The sequence below is a fragment of the Cebidichthys violaceus genome, unplaced genomic scaffold (assembly GCF_023349555.1).
Source record: "Cebidichthys violaceus isolate CVI_PGR_0920_01 unplaced genomic scaffold, fCebVio1.0.p SCAF_22, whole genome shotgun sequence".
Classification (NCBI taxonomy): domain Eukaryota; kingdom Metazoa; phylum Chordata; class Actinopteri; order Perciformes; family Stichaeidae; genus Cebidichthys; species Cebidichthys violaceus.
Window position 1 is genome coordinate 7,383,174 of NW_027176395.1, and position 17,151 is coordinate 7,400,324.

Here is a 17,151-nt window from a genome sequence, read left to right on the forward strand (position 1 = left end):
GAGTCCATACTCAATGGCTTACACTGCCAGGAAGAAATGGAGCTTTTCTTACAAATATACAGGTACACTGTACAGTATATGTAAACGTTTACACCAGTTATACCTGACTTTACTGAAAGAAGCAATAACATACAGTGTTGTGGATGCCAAATGCTTGTTTATCATATAAAATATTAACACAATCAGTGTACTGCATGAGAAATCAATACCATGCAGACCTACCAAATCTTAGACATTTTTACTGAAGCATGACGAGTCTTGAGCGTTACAGATGACTTCTGCTGGTCAAAAGATGCTCGTCCTGAACATGTCTTCATCGATGTCCTTAATTGTGCTGTTGGCCCTCAATCAGGTTCACTTTGTCTGAAAGTTCATCAAGTAAACAGACTGTCAAGGAAACCAAATTAATTTTTTTTAATTGTAGTTGTCCATCATCACACTGAGCATTTCTAAAGATGCAACGCTACAACTCAAACTATGGATTCAGATTCCACTTATGCTTACTAAAAATACTAATGAGACAAGGCGATTGTAGCAGCAGCCCAATATCTAACAATTTTAGCAGCACAAAGCAGATCTTTCTCTTACATAATCACAATTTGAAAAACAAATTCAAACCGCAAATCCTTCCATATCTTTCAAGCAAAAGGATATGTTTTCTGCTCAGCTCCTGAATGGCTGACTGCACTTTTTTCTGGAACATAATCTGGGCTTCACACATGCAGGCATCTTGACTTATTTCACTTCTCATTTCCTCTGAAAGAATGAGAAAAAAAACATGGAGAAGGTCAAAGCATTAGAGTGGTGTTTCATCATGTTTGGCGTGGCCTCTTTGTAATACTGCATTTGGCTCTGCAGCCCATCATATGTTCCTCGATGTCGGTGTTCAGCATGAGAACCTTTTTGGAGCTGACGAAATCAGATAAAAGTGAGGTGTTGTTTTAAATGGAAACATAATCATAATGATTATTGATTGAATAATATAGCAGAGATCAGTTAAAATCATGATTTTTGCTTTTGTGAGTGAGATTACGAAATAGGTTGAAAAAAGAGTTTCAATCACTTCAACTAGTTAATCACAACCCGATAGTGCTCAGTTACTGAGGTCAGACATGTATAGCATTAAAGAACACGTATGTTAATAAACGTTTTAGCAATATACTCACGTATACATACAAGAAAAATTGCTGAAAAAGACAATCACAACAGACACCAAGCAAATGAATTAATTAACTAATAACTCATTTTGTTTGGTCCTTGACTTGGACCAAAGTTCTCGATGGGCTCCCACCACAACTTCCATTGCAGTCTCTCTTTCCCTAAACCAGCAGCACAGCACACTTGTATGTCCTACAAACTGCCGTTAACGGCTGGATCAGTGGAAGTATTGCTCGTCGTTGGACAGTGGCTTTGGTTGCAGTCAACTGCAGACTTCTCCAAAGCTAAAGAATGCAAAAAGGTAGACATGAAAGGTATGATAACTATCAAGATCAAAGTGTATGCATTGTAACTGAAATAAATCTAAAGTTCCTTATCAGTGCCATAGGCTTGACCAAGTTCCAACCTACAGCAGTGCACTGAAATTCACATTGGTTAGAGATTTTATACGACATTACATTACATTACAGTCATTTAGCAGACACTTTTATCCAAAGCGACTTACAATTCAGATTGTAGGCACAGGTACTGGAGCAATTTTGGGGTTAAGTGTCTTGCTCAATAACACATTGAATTGCGACTAGTGGATCCGGAGCTGGGGATCCAACCGCCGACCCTCTGATTAAAGGACGGCCCTGCTTTCCACTTAGCCACAGTCGTCACATGACTCCATTTAACAGTACAGGCTGCATTCACAAATTGTCAGCAACTTGTGTAGATTGGTTGACAGACGATTACAGACCTGTGGTCATAGAATCGGGGATCCTTAAACTTCATTCTATTTCATAAAAGCTACAGCGCCACTTTCCCAAAATGACAGAAGGCCAGGGGCTTCTAGGATCCTGAACATTCAGGAATTAGCCTGGATCCCTGTGGGGGGCTATAAAGACAACTTATGGTGGGCAGGAACACAGGTGTTTAACCCAGGAGACCAGTGTTTATGTCCCATGTGAAACCAAAAGTCTTGTTTAGGTATTTGAAGTTACAATAATGGACCGTTTTCCGTACTTACAGTATATTACGGTGTTTACGTACGTATTTTCTGCAGTCTACAGACTTACGTTAAGCCAAACCATGATGTTTTTCCTAACCCTAACTTAGTAGTTTTGTTGCCTAAACCTAAACATAATATCCACAGAGCATATTCCATTGTCCAGATTGATCTTTTCAGCATTGAAGAAGTACCACCATTGCTTATTCTAGGCTGCCAGTAATATGGTGGATGCCAAAGTAAATTTCAGTACTACTTTGCATGGGAAAATTAGTCAAGTCTGTGTAGACCCTTTAAGAGGGCAAAGCCTGGGTGAAATATGACATAGTATGAAATAATATTATAATAATTATCATAACAGATAGGAATTGGAAAACATCTTACTCTCACCTTAAATCTTCTTGCATAGTTTAGAATGGCTTGAGAATGGCTCTCGTCAAGTGAAGCACAGGGTCCAGCCCGTGGCCTCTTTGAGTTTTACAAGGAAAGAGTATTCAAGGAGCCCCTGGTCAGCTGTCAAAACTTGGCTGCTCATACTTTGAGGACTTCAAACCATGCCACACCTTTTGGTAAATTAGTGCCAGTCTGGCACATTTTCTCAGTCGGACCGAGCCCAACACTAGTTGTACTACACAGCTCACAAGGCAATAATATGAGCGGGTTGGGGGACAAATTGAACCTGAGGCTAGAACTGATTAAACATTTGGGGAAATGTCTTCAAAGGTCTCAACACACAGACACCATTATGTATGTTGGGGGGAAAATCCCAGATCCTTACGTGAGCATGTTTTCTGGTCTGCATTCAACACATATCCCACTCGACACTTGCAGTTGTATGAGTCACTGTTGTTGTTACAAATCTGCTGGCAGTCATGTCCCTGAGCACATGCATTTGAACCTGGAAAGAGACATTCCCACATCAAACTGTCCAAGTAATTCAAGGTCATGGAGCTATTGGTTATCATTACCTTGATATGTATTAGTTTCTAGCACAATACAAGAACTCTTTAAACCATCCTGAGGTGCTGCACCAATGTCTAGTTGAAAGGAAAAAGTTTCTTACGTGAGCAGGTCCTCTGATCCATGTTCAACATGTATCCCACTCGACACCTGCACATGTAAGAGTTCCCTTTGTTGACGCAAATGTGCTGGCAGTCATGTCCCTGGGCACAAGCATCTGAACCTGAACCTGAAAAGAAAAGCTCACATCTCAGCTCCTATGACAGTAAAACAATCCCTTAGGTTTTTGCAGAGCCTTTGGTCACAGTTCTAGAAGAAGCCGATGCCTTAGCCACGTGACCAATACATTTTAACATTCCCGGTCTCTATATCTCCTGCTCATTCACGCTGACTTCAACAATGGAAAACAATATCTGGTGTGCCCAAAAGACAAATGTGGATTTTTTGATCCTCTAGAGTCTAGAGTCTAGACTCAAGAGGATGCCATTTTCTAGAGTCTAGACAATGGCTTCTACAGTATTAGGTCATGCACCTAAAATAATGGAGACACAGCACCACAACATGCACATCAAATGTATAGGTCAAATTCAAGTTCTTACGTGAGCATGTTTTCTGGTCTGCATTCAATACATATCCGTCATGACATGAGCAAAGGTGAGTATCACCATTTTTGACACAAATGTGTTGGCAGTCATGTCCCTGGTTACATGCATCTGAACCTGAAAAGAGACTTCCACAGCTAACATCCACAGCAAACTTTCATGGTGAAGCTTTTGATTGGCCAAAATTGATTTAGAAAACATTATGAAGGCCATGGCCAAATGCTTAATGCCTTCTTCTACATTTATTCAACTATATACAATGATACCAATAAGCATTGTAGTCAACCACAGATGTACTAGGTGCACTAGAACATGCATATCAAGACAAAAGGTCCAAGTTCTTACGTGAACATGTTTTCTGGTCTGCATTCAACACATATCCCACTTGACACTTGCAGATGTGCGAATCATCATTGCTAAAGCAGATATGTTGGCAGTCATGTCCCTGTGTACATGTATCTGAACCTGAAAAGGGACACTCACACTTGTAACTGACTTGTAGCTGATTAATTGAATGAGAGCCATCAAGAGGCACTTAGCCAGATGTGGAGCTTTCAAAGTTGTTGCTGTCCAAATTAAACTTTTGGAGCGGCAAACAGATACTTCAAGCATTTTTTGTGAATTAATAAATAACAAACTTTGAGGTAGACCCAGGACAATGCACCCTGACATGCATATAAAATGAACAGGTAAAATGTAGGTTCTTACGTGAGCATGTTTTCTGGTCTGCGTTCAACGCATATCCCTCACGACACTTGCAAACGTTTGAATCACCATTTGTGACACAAATATGCTGGCAGTCATGTCCCTGGTCACATGTATCAAAACCTGAGAAGAGACACTTCCACAGCTAACGCTTAGACCATCATTTTTAAATTCAGTAAAACAGTCACACTGCAGTAAGACAAGGGACCGCCCATTCTTTCGACGGCCCATATTCTGAAACTCCAATAGTCCAAAAAATGTCCCATTGGACAAAAGCCCACCAACAGTCTATTATCCCGAAAAGGAATGCCAATTGTTCCTAAGGCCCATTGCTCTGAAAATACACACTCCCTGCAAGAAACAGAAGCACACGGCTAATTATTATGCAAAAAATATTTTTTTGATCTGGGAAGATCATTCTGCATAATAATTAGCCATGTGCTTGTTGCAAGGAAAGTTTGTATTTTCGTAACAATGGGCTTTAGGAAGAACAGGTTTGTTTGTTTTCGCGATAACAGGCTGTCCCTGGTACACAGGCTTTCGGAACAATGGCCTGATACCCTAAAACATGCAAAACATAAGGTCCAAGGTCTTACGTGAGCACGTTTTTTGGTCGGCATTTAATTCATATCCCACTTGACACTTGCAGATGTACGAGTCATCATTGTTCTCACAAATGTGATGGCAATCATGTCCATGGGCACATAGATCAGAGCCTGAAAAGAGAGATGTCCACATAACTTAAGGTAACTGACATATCATGACATCAGTCAAGGAGAGATCCTGGACTGTTGGAGCCTCGGTCCGGCCATCACTATGAGGTTAAATGCGCCACTCTTATTTCTGTATCAATCAGTCTCCCAAGTCTCTGAGTTATTCAAACTGAGCTTAACAACTGACTGTGAAAGTGCGAAGCGCAAATTGTAATATTAGCCACAAGGAGCAGCGAAGAAAGTGTGTCTGTACAAAGTATTTCAACATCCTCAGAATTACAGTCTGTTTCTATTCACAAGGCAACATTGCAATATGCCTGTCCATCAGCAAAACCTGGGGGTTTCTGTATTCAATCAAGCACTAACGTAGCGATTGTCATGTAACAGAGACACTGCTCTGACGCATGCAATATCAAATCTCATAAGGCATGTTTTCTGATCCATTTACAACTCATCTGAAACTCACAGAAAATCACATACCAAATCAACTACAAGGACAAAGGTGCTTACGTGAACATGTTTTCTGGTCAGCGTTCAACACATACTCCAAAGGACACTTGCAGATGTAAGACTCCTCAGTGTTTACACAAATATGTTGGCAGTCATGTCCTTGGGCACATGTAGTTGACCCTGAAAACAGACACTCCCACACATGTAACACACACAATCAAATTACTTCAGTCAAGCGCATCACAGCTGAGACTTCAAATGTTCTCTTGACAACATTCAGAGCATTTTTTGGTATGTAAAGATAGTAAGATGAGTAATGTCTGCCAGAGCAGAGAAGGAAGTCCGGTTCAACCGCGCGTGTCTTTTAGAACATGTTAGTTCAAGTGAGTCGTTGCGTGTGTGCCCCACTGGCTAGCTATTGGCCACCGCTCCACACTGCTCTCATACGGTGGTCAGGTCCGCACCACCGGCATGGTCGCAGAAGCGCCCGCCCGCACGTTGGTTCCCCCTCAGGTGAACACTGTTCTGTGCTTTGTTCTATGCTATGACAGCACTGTTGCCTTTGTTTGCACTGTTCACACTATCGGCACCATTAGCTACTAGCCGCCAGCTCAGACATTACCATGTTCAAAGCTGTGTGGAGTCAATTCCTTATTCATAGATTTGCTCTAAATTATGCATAAAACTCTTTCAATGAGCCATAAATTCTTTTAAAATTTAGAAGTCATGGCTATTTGCCTAAACTCTCTGTCTATCAATCTTATTTCCCTAATTCTATGCTTTTTCAAATCAATTAAATATACTGCCGCACACTTGGAACAGTCCAAAAAAAAGGGCCTTCGCAACTCTTGCTGCTTCATCAAGAAACATAGGTAGAATTATGGGAGACTTGTGCAAAGAAACAAACATGAAGTCTACCTGAAAAGTCCAGGTTCTCATGTGAGCATGTTTTCTTGTCTGCATTCAACACATATCCCTCGTGACACACACAGAGGTAAGAATCGCCATTTTCCACACAAATATGCTGGCAGTCATGTCCCTGGACACATGTGTCCAAATCTGCAAAGAAACATTTCTGCATGTTAACTGACTGTTGATGAGCACAACAACCACTTGTGACGGTGCACTACTCAAGGCAACCCCATAACAATAGTCACAAGAGCTGATCTGTTCCTGACCTTGTGCAAATTCAACATGGTCTGAGCACTCACTTGCCACTTCTAAGCATAACCCAAAACCAAGTAGCAAGCACCTAAATTGAAGCAGATACCGATGTGTAAGTGCCTTAAAGTGCAGTTTCTTTAATAGCTGCTATAGTGGCTCCAAGGACACCTCAACAATACCAAAAAATTGGGGAAACCGCAACGTTGCTGTTGTGTCAAGTCAATGCATCCTACAGATTTAGTTTAATCCAGAAGCATAAATAGATTTGTTGGAGATCAGTGCCAAAATACAAACATAAAGTCTACCTGAAAAGTCCAGGTTCTTGTGTGAGCATGTTTTTTGGTCTGCATTTAACACATATCCCATTCGACATTTGCAGATGTAAGAATCATCAGCGGTGACACAAATATGCTGGCAGTCATGTCCCCGGGAACATGAATCCAAACCTGAAAAGAAAAAACTGCAACATCTGACAGGAAGCCCTTATTGTGGAACTTATTGTAGACCCTTTGCTTGGTAGTAATTATTTTAACAGTTCATACATATGCCCACAGTACAAAGAGCCTCACCAGCTCTTGTATGTACAGTATATAGGCAATATAGAGAAACTTTCAGTTGAGCAAAACACATCGAAACTGGCCAAAAAACAGCAAACACATCTAGGAAAAATGTTCAGGTTCTTACGTGAGCATGTTTTCTTGTCTGCATTCAACACATATCCCTCACGACATTTGCAGATGTAGGAGTCATCGGTGCTGACACAAATATGTTGGCAGTCATGTCCTTGGGCACATGTATCTGAACCTGAAAAGAAACACTTCCACATCTAACCAGCTAAGTCTACCATCATATGGCGAGTAAATCCCAGCAGAGACTAATGGCCATTTGCTCGAACTCTGGGCATCAATCCCAGTTTCCTACTTCTATGCTTTTTCAAATCAATTAAACATATACAGTTTCACACTCGGAACAGTTAAAAAATCCAGTGCCTTTGCAGCTCTTGCTGTCAAGATAAAGTTTTTAAGCTGTTTTGGCAAACAAAACTGTAGGGATTCTTCAGTACTCCAGGGAATGACTTCTACATTTACTCAAGTACAAGCGATAATTAACTTTTTGGGAAACCTGAAACACTGCACCAAGAGATGGACATGAAATCTATCCATAAGGATTCTTACGTGAGCACGTTTTCTTGTCTGCATTCAACACATATCCCTCGTGACACACACAGAGGTAAGAATCGCCATTTTCCACACAAATATGCTGGCAGTCATGTCCCTGGACACATGTGTCCAAATCTGCAAAGAAACATTTCTGCATGTTAACTGACTGTTGATGAGCACAACAACCACTTGTGACGGTGCACTACTCAAGGCAACCCCATAACAATAGTCACAAGAGCTGATCTGTTCCTGACCTTGTGCAAATTCAACATGGTCTGAGCACTCACTTCCCACTTCTAAGCATAACCCAAAACCAAGTAGCAAGCACCTAAATTGAAGCAGATACCGATGTGTAAGTGCCTTAAAGTGCAGTTTCTTTAATGGCTGCTATAGTGGCTCCAAGGACACCTCAACAATACCAAAAAATTGGGGAAACCGCAACGTTGCTGTTGTGTCAAGTCAATGCATCCTACAGATTTAGTTTAATCCAGAAGCATAAATAGATTTGTTGGAGATCTGTGCCAAAATACAAACATAAAGTCTACCTGAAAAGTCCAGGTTCTTGTGTGAGCATGTTTTTTGGTCTGCATTTAACACATATCCCATTCGACATTTGCAGATGTAAGAATCATCAGCGGTGACACAAATATGCTGGCAGTCATGTCCCCGGGAACATGAATCCAAACCTGAAAAGAAAAAACTGCAACATCTGACAGGAAGCCCTTATTGTGGAACTTATTGTAGACCCTTTGCTTGGTAGTAATTATTTTAACAGTTCATACATATGCCCACAGTACAAAGAGCCTCACCAGCTCTTGTATGTACAGTATATAGGCAATATAGAGAAACTTTCAGTTGAGCAAAACACATCGAAACTGGCCAAAAAACAGCAAACACATCTAGGAAAAATGTTCAGGTTCTTACGTGAGCATGTTTTCTTGTCTGCATTCAACACATATCCCTCACGACATTTGCAGATGTAGGAGTCATCGGCGCTGACACAAATATGTTGGCAGTCATGTCCTTGGGCACATGTATCTGAACCTGAAAAGAGACACTTCCACATCTAACCAACTAAATCTACCATCATATGGCGAGCAAATCCCAGCAGAGACTAATGGCCATTTGCTCGAACTCTGGGCATCAATCCCAGTTTCCTACTTCTATGCTTTTTCAAATCAATTAAACATATACAGTTTCACACCCGGAACAGTTAAAAAATCCAGTGCCCTTGCAGCTCTTGCTGTCAAGATAAAGTTTTTAAGCTGTTTTGGCAAACAAAACTGTAGGGATTCTTCAGTACTCCAGGGAATGACTTCTACATTTACTCAAGTACAAGTGATAATTAACTTTTTGGGAAACCTGAAACACTGCACCAAGAGATGGACATGAAATCTATCCATAAGGATTCTTACGTGAGCACGTTTTCTTGTCTGCATTCAACACATATCCCTCGTGACACACACAGAGGTAAGAATCGCCATTTTCCACACAAATATGCTGGCAGTCATGTCCCTGGACACATGTGTCCAAATCTGCAAAGAAACATTTCTGCATGTTAACTGACCGTTGATGAGCACAACAACCACTTGTGACGGTGCACTACTCAAGGCAACCCCATAACAATAGTCACAAGAGCTGATCTGTTCCTGACCTTGTGCAAATTCAACATGGTCTGAGCACTCACTTCCCACTTCTAAGCATAACCCAAAACCAAGTAGCAAGCACCTAAATTGAAGCAGATACCGATGTGTAAGTGCCTTAAAGTGCAGTTTCTTTAATGGCTGCTATAGTGGCTCCAAGGACACCTCAACAATACCAAAAAATTGGGGAAACCGCAACGTTGCTGTTGTGTCAAGTCAATGCATCCTACAGATTTAGTTTAATCCAGAAGCATAAATAGATTTGTTGGAGATCTGTGCCAAAATACAAACATAAAGTCTACCTGAAAAGTCCAGGTTCTTGTGTGAGCATGTTTTTTGGTCTGCATTTAACACATATCCCATTCGACATTTGCAGATGTAAGAATCATCAGCGGTGACACAAATATGCTGGCAGTCATGTCCCCGGGAACATGAATCCAAACCTGAAAAGAAAAAACTGCAACATCTGACAGGAAGCCCTTATTGTGGAACTTATTGTAGACCCTTTGCTTGGCAGTAATTATTTTAACAGTTCATACATATGCCCACAGTACAAAGAGCCTCACCAGCTCTTGTATGTACAGTATATAGGCAATATAGAGAAACTTTCAGTTGAGCAAAACACATCGAAACTGGCCAAAAAACAGCAAACACATCTAGGAAAAATGTTCAGGTTCTTACGTGAGCATGTTTTCTTGTCTGCATTCAACACATATCCCTCACGACATTTGCAGATGTAGGAGTCATCGGTGCTGACACAAATATGTTGGCAGTCATGTCCTTGGGCACATGTATCTGAACCTGAAAAGAGACACTGAGTCAGTTCCATTTCATACATGTGCACATCACACTTTAAACTACTCATCGTTGCAGACCAATGTCCTGCTTAATACCCTAATTAAGTTTTTACTGACCACTCAGAACAGGTGGCTGTGGAATGGAAGTTTAGTTGACTTTCCAGCAATGAGCTCTAGACGATTGCATACAGCTTAAAGGGAACATGTCAAGTCACCTTTTCAGTTCTTGTGTACAAAAAGTTGTGTATCTAGAGTGCCCACCAACCCACAACTGTTAATTTTTTTATTAATTAAATAAGCCTCTGCACTTAACCCATCCTAGTATTATGAGCAGTGGGAAGCTACTATACAGCGCCAAGGGAGCAGATCGGGGGTCAGGTGTCTTGCTCAAGAACACACCAGCAACACCCATGAAGTGAACTGGCACCTCTCCAGCTGTCAGTCCACACTCCGTACTTGGTCTACATAGGGACTTGAACCAACAACCCTCCAGTTCTCAAGCCAAGCCCCCATGGACTGATCTACTGCAACCCCCACCACAATGGTAATGTAAGGCAACCCAGTCAGGTTTTTGTGGGCTGTTTAGATCAGACAACATGTGCTTCAACAAGCTATGCATGGCTCATTAGAATATACAGCTGCGCCACATCTGAGTATCTAAACCCAAGGCTTGAGAACTACCTTTGCAAAGGTGCACCATATTTTTCTCGCAAGCCAATCAGAGCAGACTTAGCTTTTATGGGAGGGGGGCTTAAAGAGACAGGCGCTAAAACAGAGCATTTCAGATGCTTTTTTGGCTCTAAAGTACATAATGGAAAGTTGGCAGCAAACCTGATTCCAGCTTTGAAACCCCCAGGGCAGTTGGGGTAGCTAACCTACTGAACAGTAATATTCAGTCAAGCTTGTGACTTGGAGAGAAGATCTACATGTCGTCTCTAAGTGGGCATCATTTACTTCTAGAATTTGTGCCTCTCAACGGCCCAGGCCTTCATAATTGTCCCGCTCATTTAATTTGTGCTGAATACTGTCTGTCCTAATCTATTTGGGGCAACCCAAAACATTGGTAACAAGAGATGGTATGCAGTGTGTTCGCAGCACAAAGTGCCAAACTAACTGATGTCCAAAAGGAACTTCAAAGCTTATGAACTTGGAATTCAAAGGTTCTGTCAAAGTTCTTACATTAAATATTTTAAAAGTTAGAAATATCCACTTGTTATAAGGCTTTTCCACATCCAATTCCAAATGCTAAAGTAAGATTCCATGAAAATATAACTTTTAGTCATGTTCAACCTTTTTAGTCATTTTAAGATAGTGAAAACACAATGAGATTTTGTTACACTGACACATTGGACAAAGACATTAAAACAAGGATAAAGATACTTACGTGAGCATGTTTTCTTGTCCGGGTTCAAGACATAGCCCTTGCGACACTTACAGTCGTATGAGTAGCCATTGTTGACACAAATGTGGTGGCAATTGTGTCCCTGATCACATGCATCCAAACCTGAAAAGGAACACTCCAATGTCTGATTGGCTTAGGCCTAGTGAAATCAATCATTTTGTGTTATATTTATGTTAGTAAGTTGTAAGCAACTGTGCAATTGTGTAATTCTACAAAGCCACATGCAGATTAATTTGCTTGATCTCTGTGCTTCATCTTTATTGATGTTATAGTAAATTCACTTTGTTGTTGTAAAAATCCTGTTATTTGTGAAGGAACGAAAAGACGCAGTCACATGCTGTTTTCAAATGTTACATTGACTTTTGAATGTAGGACACCTGAATAAGCTTCCATCTCAATTGTCCAAAAGAATATTCTATGCAAACACAATATTTACTGAGGCAACACTCTGTCGCAATCATTGCATGTTGTTGGTAGTGACGTCGAAAATACAGAATTTGTTTGGATAGAAGTCAGTCGTAGTTTTAAGGACAGTGACGTTAAGTCAACCCCGATCTCATGGAAAGGCGTATAAATTGCACCCAATTTCCACGTGTCATCATTAGGCTTTCCACGTGTCATTTTACACCACGTTAATGTGAAACGGACGCAGTTATGTTTGGGCAACAAAAAACACTCAGTTAGGTTTATGAAAAACATAATGGTTGGGCTTAAAATAAGTACTTAAAGTAAGTCAAATATGTACGGAAACACGTCACTAAAATAAAACAACACTTTTGAACACTGCTTCCTTGTGTTCGTCTACCTCCCCACCTACTAACTTTAAGCGGCCTCTCTCACATTTTATACTACATCACTTATTGAGAGTGTAGCATATTCACACGGATGTGCTTACATTGCAGTCAGTACAGACCACATTGCACGTAAAAAGCAAGAAAAGCGTTCTTGTTTGCAAAATGACTTACAAATTGTTGTGTCATTCATACGCCAATTGGTGAGAGCAGGCTGATTAAATTCAACACCTGGGGGACAAGCTTGCATGAATAGCATGGGTAACCTAAGCAGTTACCTTGCTAGTCTGGGTGGTACCGAAAGTTTAAGAGTGACATTAAAAAGGTGACATTTTTAACTGTGGTCAGTTACTTTGTGTATTCCTCCTGACGACCACAGCTGTAGCTGCATGCTTGGGTTGCGCAATGGTTAAAGCAGTGGATATGGTTATTGCTCGCGCTACGGTTGCAGCTGTTCCTATGGCTATTGTTATAACGTGGTTATTTATGCTAAGCTAAGTTAACCGGTGCTGGCTCCAGCTTCAAACTTCAGAGTGGTATCAATCTTCTCATCTAACTCTGCAAGAGAGCGAATAAGTGAATTAGTGTAGTGGTCTATTTAATAATCATATATAACATTTTATTGAGTGTAACTTTTCTGATCAATTTCTTGAAAATGTAATGTAATGTTTCCACTCAAATACATTTTAGTCAAGTTGAGCGCCAGCGCAACCTCATTTAATTGTTACCGTGCAGGATGAATGGCCGTTAATGTTTGGTCACACATTGCATAAGCCCAAATAGTGGGAAGCTTCGCAGAGAGCAGCGCGCTCCATTTGAACAGTACAGACAGCATCATGTTAGCTTTCAACCATTTTAAAGTGTTCAGGGTTGCAGAATTTGAGTGATCAGAGGATGTGTCCTCTTCTTTAAGGAGGTTAGTATATGACTTAATGTTGTATGCATTAACTACAGTTTGTCACCATCAACAGTTTGAACAAAATTTGTTGTGGGAAATTCAACAAGTGGCGGTAAATCACTCCGGTTATCTTGTCCTTGTTCTCAAGACTAAAAAAGAGGACCGGTGACTTTAGAATGGAGATTACGTCTATGGTGCTGCCCGTATGATCACAGGTTGGAAATTTAAAAGGACGGATCTGACATACCGTTGTTTCCTTTATCGTCATTTTCATTATTTATTCCTTTACCGTCTTTTCTGCCAGCTACGACTAGTCCATAATCACCGACTTCGCCATCTAATGGAATATCCGCACTCCCGTTATCATCATCCTTACCACACAAGGTCTCCCTAAATTTGGAAGTGAGCTTCTCAATGACACCATAGGTCTCCACATAGAAGACGTGGTCATCGTGTGGGGGGCTGGCCATGAGGCGGAGGGACATCATGTCAGCCCTGTCCACACCCACCGCGTAGATCTCGATCCCAGATGCCCGGGCCGTGGCCGATACATCCTCCACCTTGTCCTGGGGCCTCCCGTCTGTCACTATGATGGCTACTTTGGCAATGTTCACGGAGCTGGCTCGAGCTCCGGCCTCCGCCGTGAAAGCTTTCTCCATGGCAGTCTTGATGGCCATGCCCGTCATGGTGCCCGAGGCGAGAGGCTCGACGCGGGCCAGCGCCTGCTTCAGGGCGGACTTGGTGAAATAGGTCTTCAGCAGAAACTCCACATGCACTGTGCTGGCGTAATTGACGAGGCCAACCCGCGTGGCGTCCGAGCCGATCTCCAGGCTGTCCACCATGTCTTGCAGGAACTCCTTGGCCTTTTCAAACTCAGCGGGGCGCACACTGCGGGAGCTGTCTATGATGAAGACCAGGTCTATGGGACGATTTTTGCAGTTGGACCTTGTTGCTGTAAAAACAACAATAAAAAAATATCTTAATTGGATTCAAGGTTTACATTCTGATGTATTTGGGTTGAAGATACAGTAGTAAAACTCCACATGCATTACAAATCCCTGCCAACATGTGCTGAAGACACACTTACTAACGCAGACACAATTTATGAAACAAAAGACCGCCCAAAACCCCACTTCTGTTTTTTGGGCGTCAAATGAACTCATGTTAGTCATGGTTAACATTAAGTACCTGCGTCAGCTCCGATGGATGCAGCAGGGCCGCTGGAGGCAGGTTGCCAGGAGGACGCTTTGTGTTGCAGCTGTGAGAGCGGCTGGCTTTTCTTTGGCGGCTGGTGATGGGAGGACTGGTAGCGATAAAACCCGGAATTAGTGCCACCAGCTTTGCAAAGGGAGGTGGGGAGAGGCAGAGGGGAAAGCGTTAGGAGCAGTAGTTACTTTGGTTTAATGATGGGCATGCATAATGATTATTGGCTTGATAACAGTTTTTAAATGCGAATATCACAGAAGGGAAAATAGTTTGCACTCTATGCTTTTTGGGCTGTGATATTTATAGTTTTTCAGATGTTGATAACAAATTTACTTTCTGCAAGACTAAAACAAAAAAGTATAATTCATCTGTTTATTTATTGCCCATATTTTTTTACATTATCTATTGTGTAAAACAAGACATGCAATTTTTATTGATGGTAAAAATATTTTCATCTTATTAAATTAGTTATTATTTACTGTTAACTAAATAATATTTTAGTAACAAATAGATAATGCATATGACTATAGATAAAATCCCTCAGACATGGTCTGTCACCAAAATTATTCTTGTTTTATATATGAGAATAAGAATAATAGAAACATATAAATACATATTTGAAAAAGCACTTTCTGTGTTTTTTCATGAAATGTATTAGTAACACAATATAAACTGGGGCTACACAAAATCATGCAAGTCCCTGTGATTGTTAGTCAGTAAAGTAAGATATGCAAAATAATACTTAGAATACAGTAGTAATAATCACAACAGGTGTAGTCAAATGTATTTAAACGTTTTGCGCCAAACTCGCCAAACGACAAAATTGCCCGAATGATGACAAACGAAACAAATGAGAAAGTTATGGCACGTGGATGAATATTGACAATAAACTAATAGGACACATAACATCTGCAGGTCCAACCAACCTCCGTTGTCAGCCCTCTGTCTCTCCTGCGCCTGGTGGATGTTGGCCCCTGGTCGGGCCCCCTGCCGGGAGCCTCTGGCCGTGTGTCCACCCGGCTGGACCTCTTGAAAAGGTTCAGCACTCGGTGCTTCGTCAGAGCTTTGCTCAATGGATTTGATCTCTTCAAAGCGTTGACGGACCCGCGGCGCGATTTGCGAGGACACTCGCGGGATTACCGGACGGATTGAGTGGATCTGCCGGTTGCGGGACCCGAGCTGCGGGGAAGTCGCCAGAGCTCCCGCTGCCAGGATGCCAATGAGACAGAGCAGTCCCCACGTTAATGAGTTCATGTTGCCCGCGCTCACAGTGGAGTTTCTTCTGTCCCTCTGGAGGTCCACTTCCACAGCTGGTTGTGTCCTATTTATAGGGTCTCGTCCACTTGCCCACAAGGCGTGGGGAACAAAGAGCCCAGAGACGTTTGAGGGGAAGTGAAGGTAGGAGTGGACAAGTGAGGGTGGTTTCGGAGCACCACTGGTGGCTCTTAATTCTGCACTAGAATTTTTTTTTTTTCTTAATTTAAGGACTTTGTAGAATGTTACAAAGTCTGAGACAATAATAATATATGTATAATAACCATAACGATATGCATATGTTTTCATTTGAATCATTATATATATAAAAATTGTTGTACTGTGGTGTTGCATTACTGTAGTAAAATAATTGAGTACTTTCACTGGCTAAAATCATTAATCCTGAGACGATATCACTGTTAATGTTAACAGTTGTAGTAGTTTAAATTTGAATTAAATTTTAAAGCAAAGTAACTCTAAATGTCCAACTACAGCATTGCCTCTTATGTTGTATTGTGTTGTACAATTCTGACCTCTACTAACATAATGGGCAAAAACCATGAAGAAATGGCCTTTGAGCATCACAGTTCATTCTGGACCGGGGAGACAGCCACCGACAAAGTTGTATTTGTTCAAAGTTCCTCTTTTCTGAGCACCTTTAGGATTTTATGTCCAACAATGACCTGTTTATATGGGATTGACTAGATCTACAAAATAAAATATTGTCTCCCTATTACTGTCGCTATGGAACAAATTACAATGATGGTATTACTCACCGTTAACTAAAACACACACATTTCCTTTTTGAGGCAGAAGATACTTAGAGGGCATAGTCTACTGCAGCAAGTTGCCCTCTTGTGGAGTTTTTTGCAAACTGCGCCACAGTTATTCTAATTTGGGGTCACTGACCTGAATAAAAGGAGTCATTTCCTGATTCAAAATGTTGGAAAGACTGTACTTTTCCAACAGAACGAAGCTTAGAAGCTGTTCTGACTTCAGCGTAAATGGGTAGAAAAATAAACAAAAATATGGAAGAATTGAAATACTTGTGTATCACTCGTGAAACAACTCTTGATTTCGAAAAAGTATATTAAAAAGCTGGGTGACACACATGGGAAACGTTTGTCATACTGTGTGACACGTTTGTCTCAGGCAGGTCAAACAGCCTGACTTCATTCAAAAATGCTCTTAAAATTCATTTTAAAAAGAACATGACGCTATCGCCACTGTAGTATACTCACCAGATAGCAGATGTTA

The 17,151-nt window shown here is 41.2% G+C and overlaps 1 protein-coding gene across 1 annotated transcript; it reads right to left on the minus strand.

Moving 5' to 3' along the window:
• Window positions 1–214: 214 nt before the first annotated feature.
• On the minus strand, window positions 215–16,003 carry LOC137877779 (matrilin-3-like). The gene is made up of 9 exons (XM_068717880.1): window positions 15,567–16,003; window positions 14,623–14,772; window positions 13,811–14,386; window positions 11,728–11,847; window positions 10,228–10,347; window positions 3,213–3,338; window positions 2,928–3,047; window positions 655–756; window positions 215–378 (listed from the first exon to the last, which is right to left on the minus strand). The coding sequence occupies exons 1-9, from the start codon at window positions 15,892–15,894 to the stop codon at window positions 326–328; spliced, it is 1,695 nt and encodes a 564-aa protein (XP_068573981.1). The 5' UTR covers window positions 15,895–16,003; the 3' UTR covers window positions 215–325.
• Window positions 16,004–17,151: the final 1,148 nt, after the last annotated feature.

What these genes read in the sequence shown, in the direction of transcription:
- LOC137877779 (XM_068717880.1), bottom strand. Translation starts at nt 15,894, where the DNA reads ATGAACTCATTAACGTGGGGACTGCTCTGTCTCATTGGCATCCTGGCA. An exon ending in ATTTAGGGAGACCTTGTGTG is followed by an intron (nt 11,848 to 13,810) that starts GTAAGGATGATG and finishes GTTCCTTTTCAG; the next exon opens with GTTTGGATGCATGTGATCAG. An exon ending in TCAGGAGCTGAGCAGAAAAC is followed by an intron (nt 379 to 654) that starts ATATCCTTTTGC and finishes CAGTCTGTTTAC; the next exon opens with TTGATGAACTTTCAGACAAA.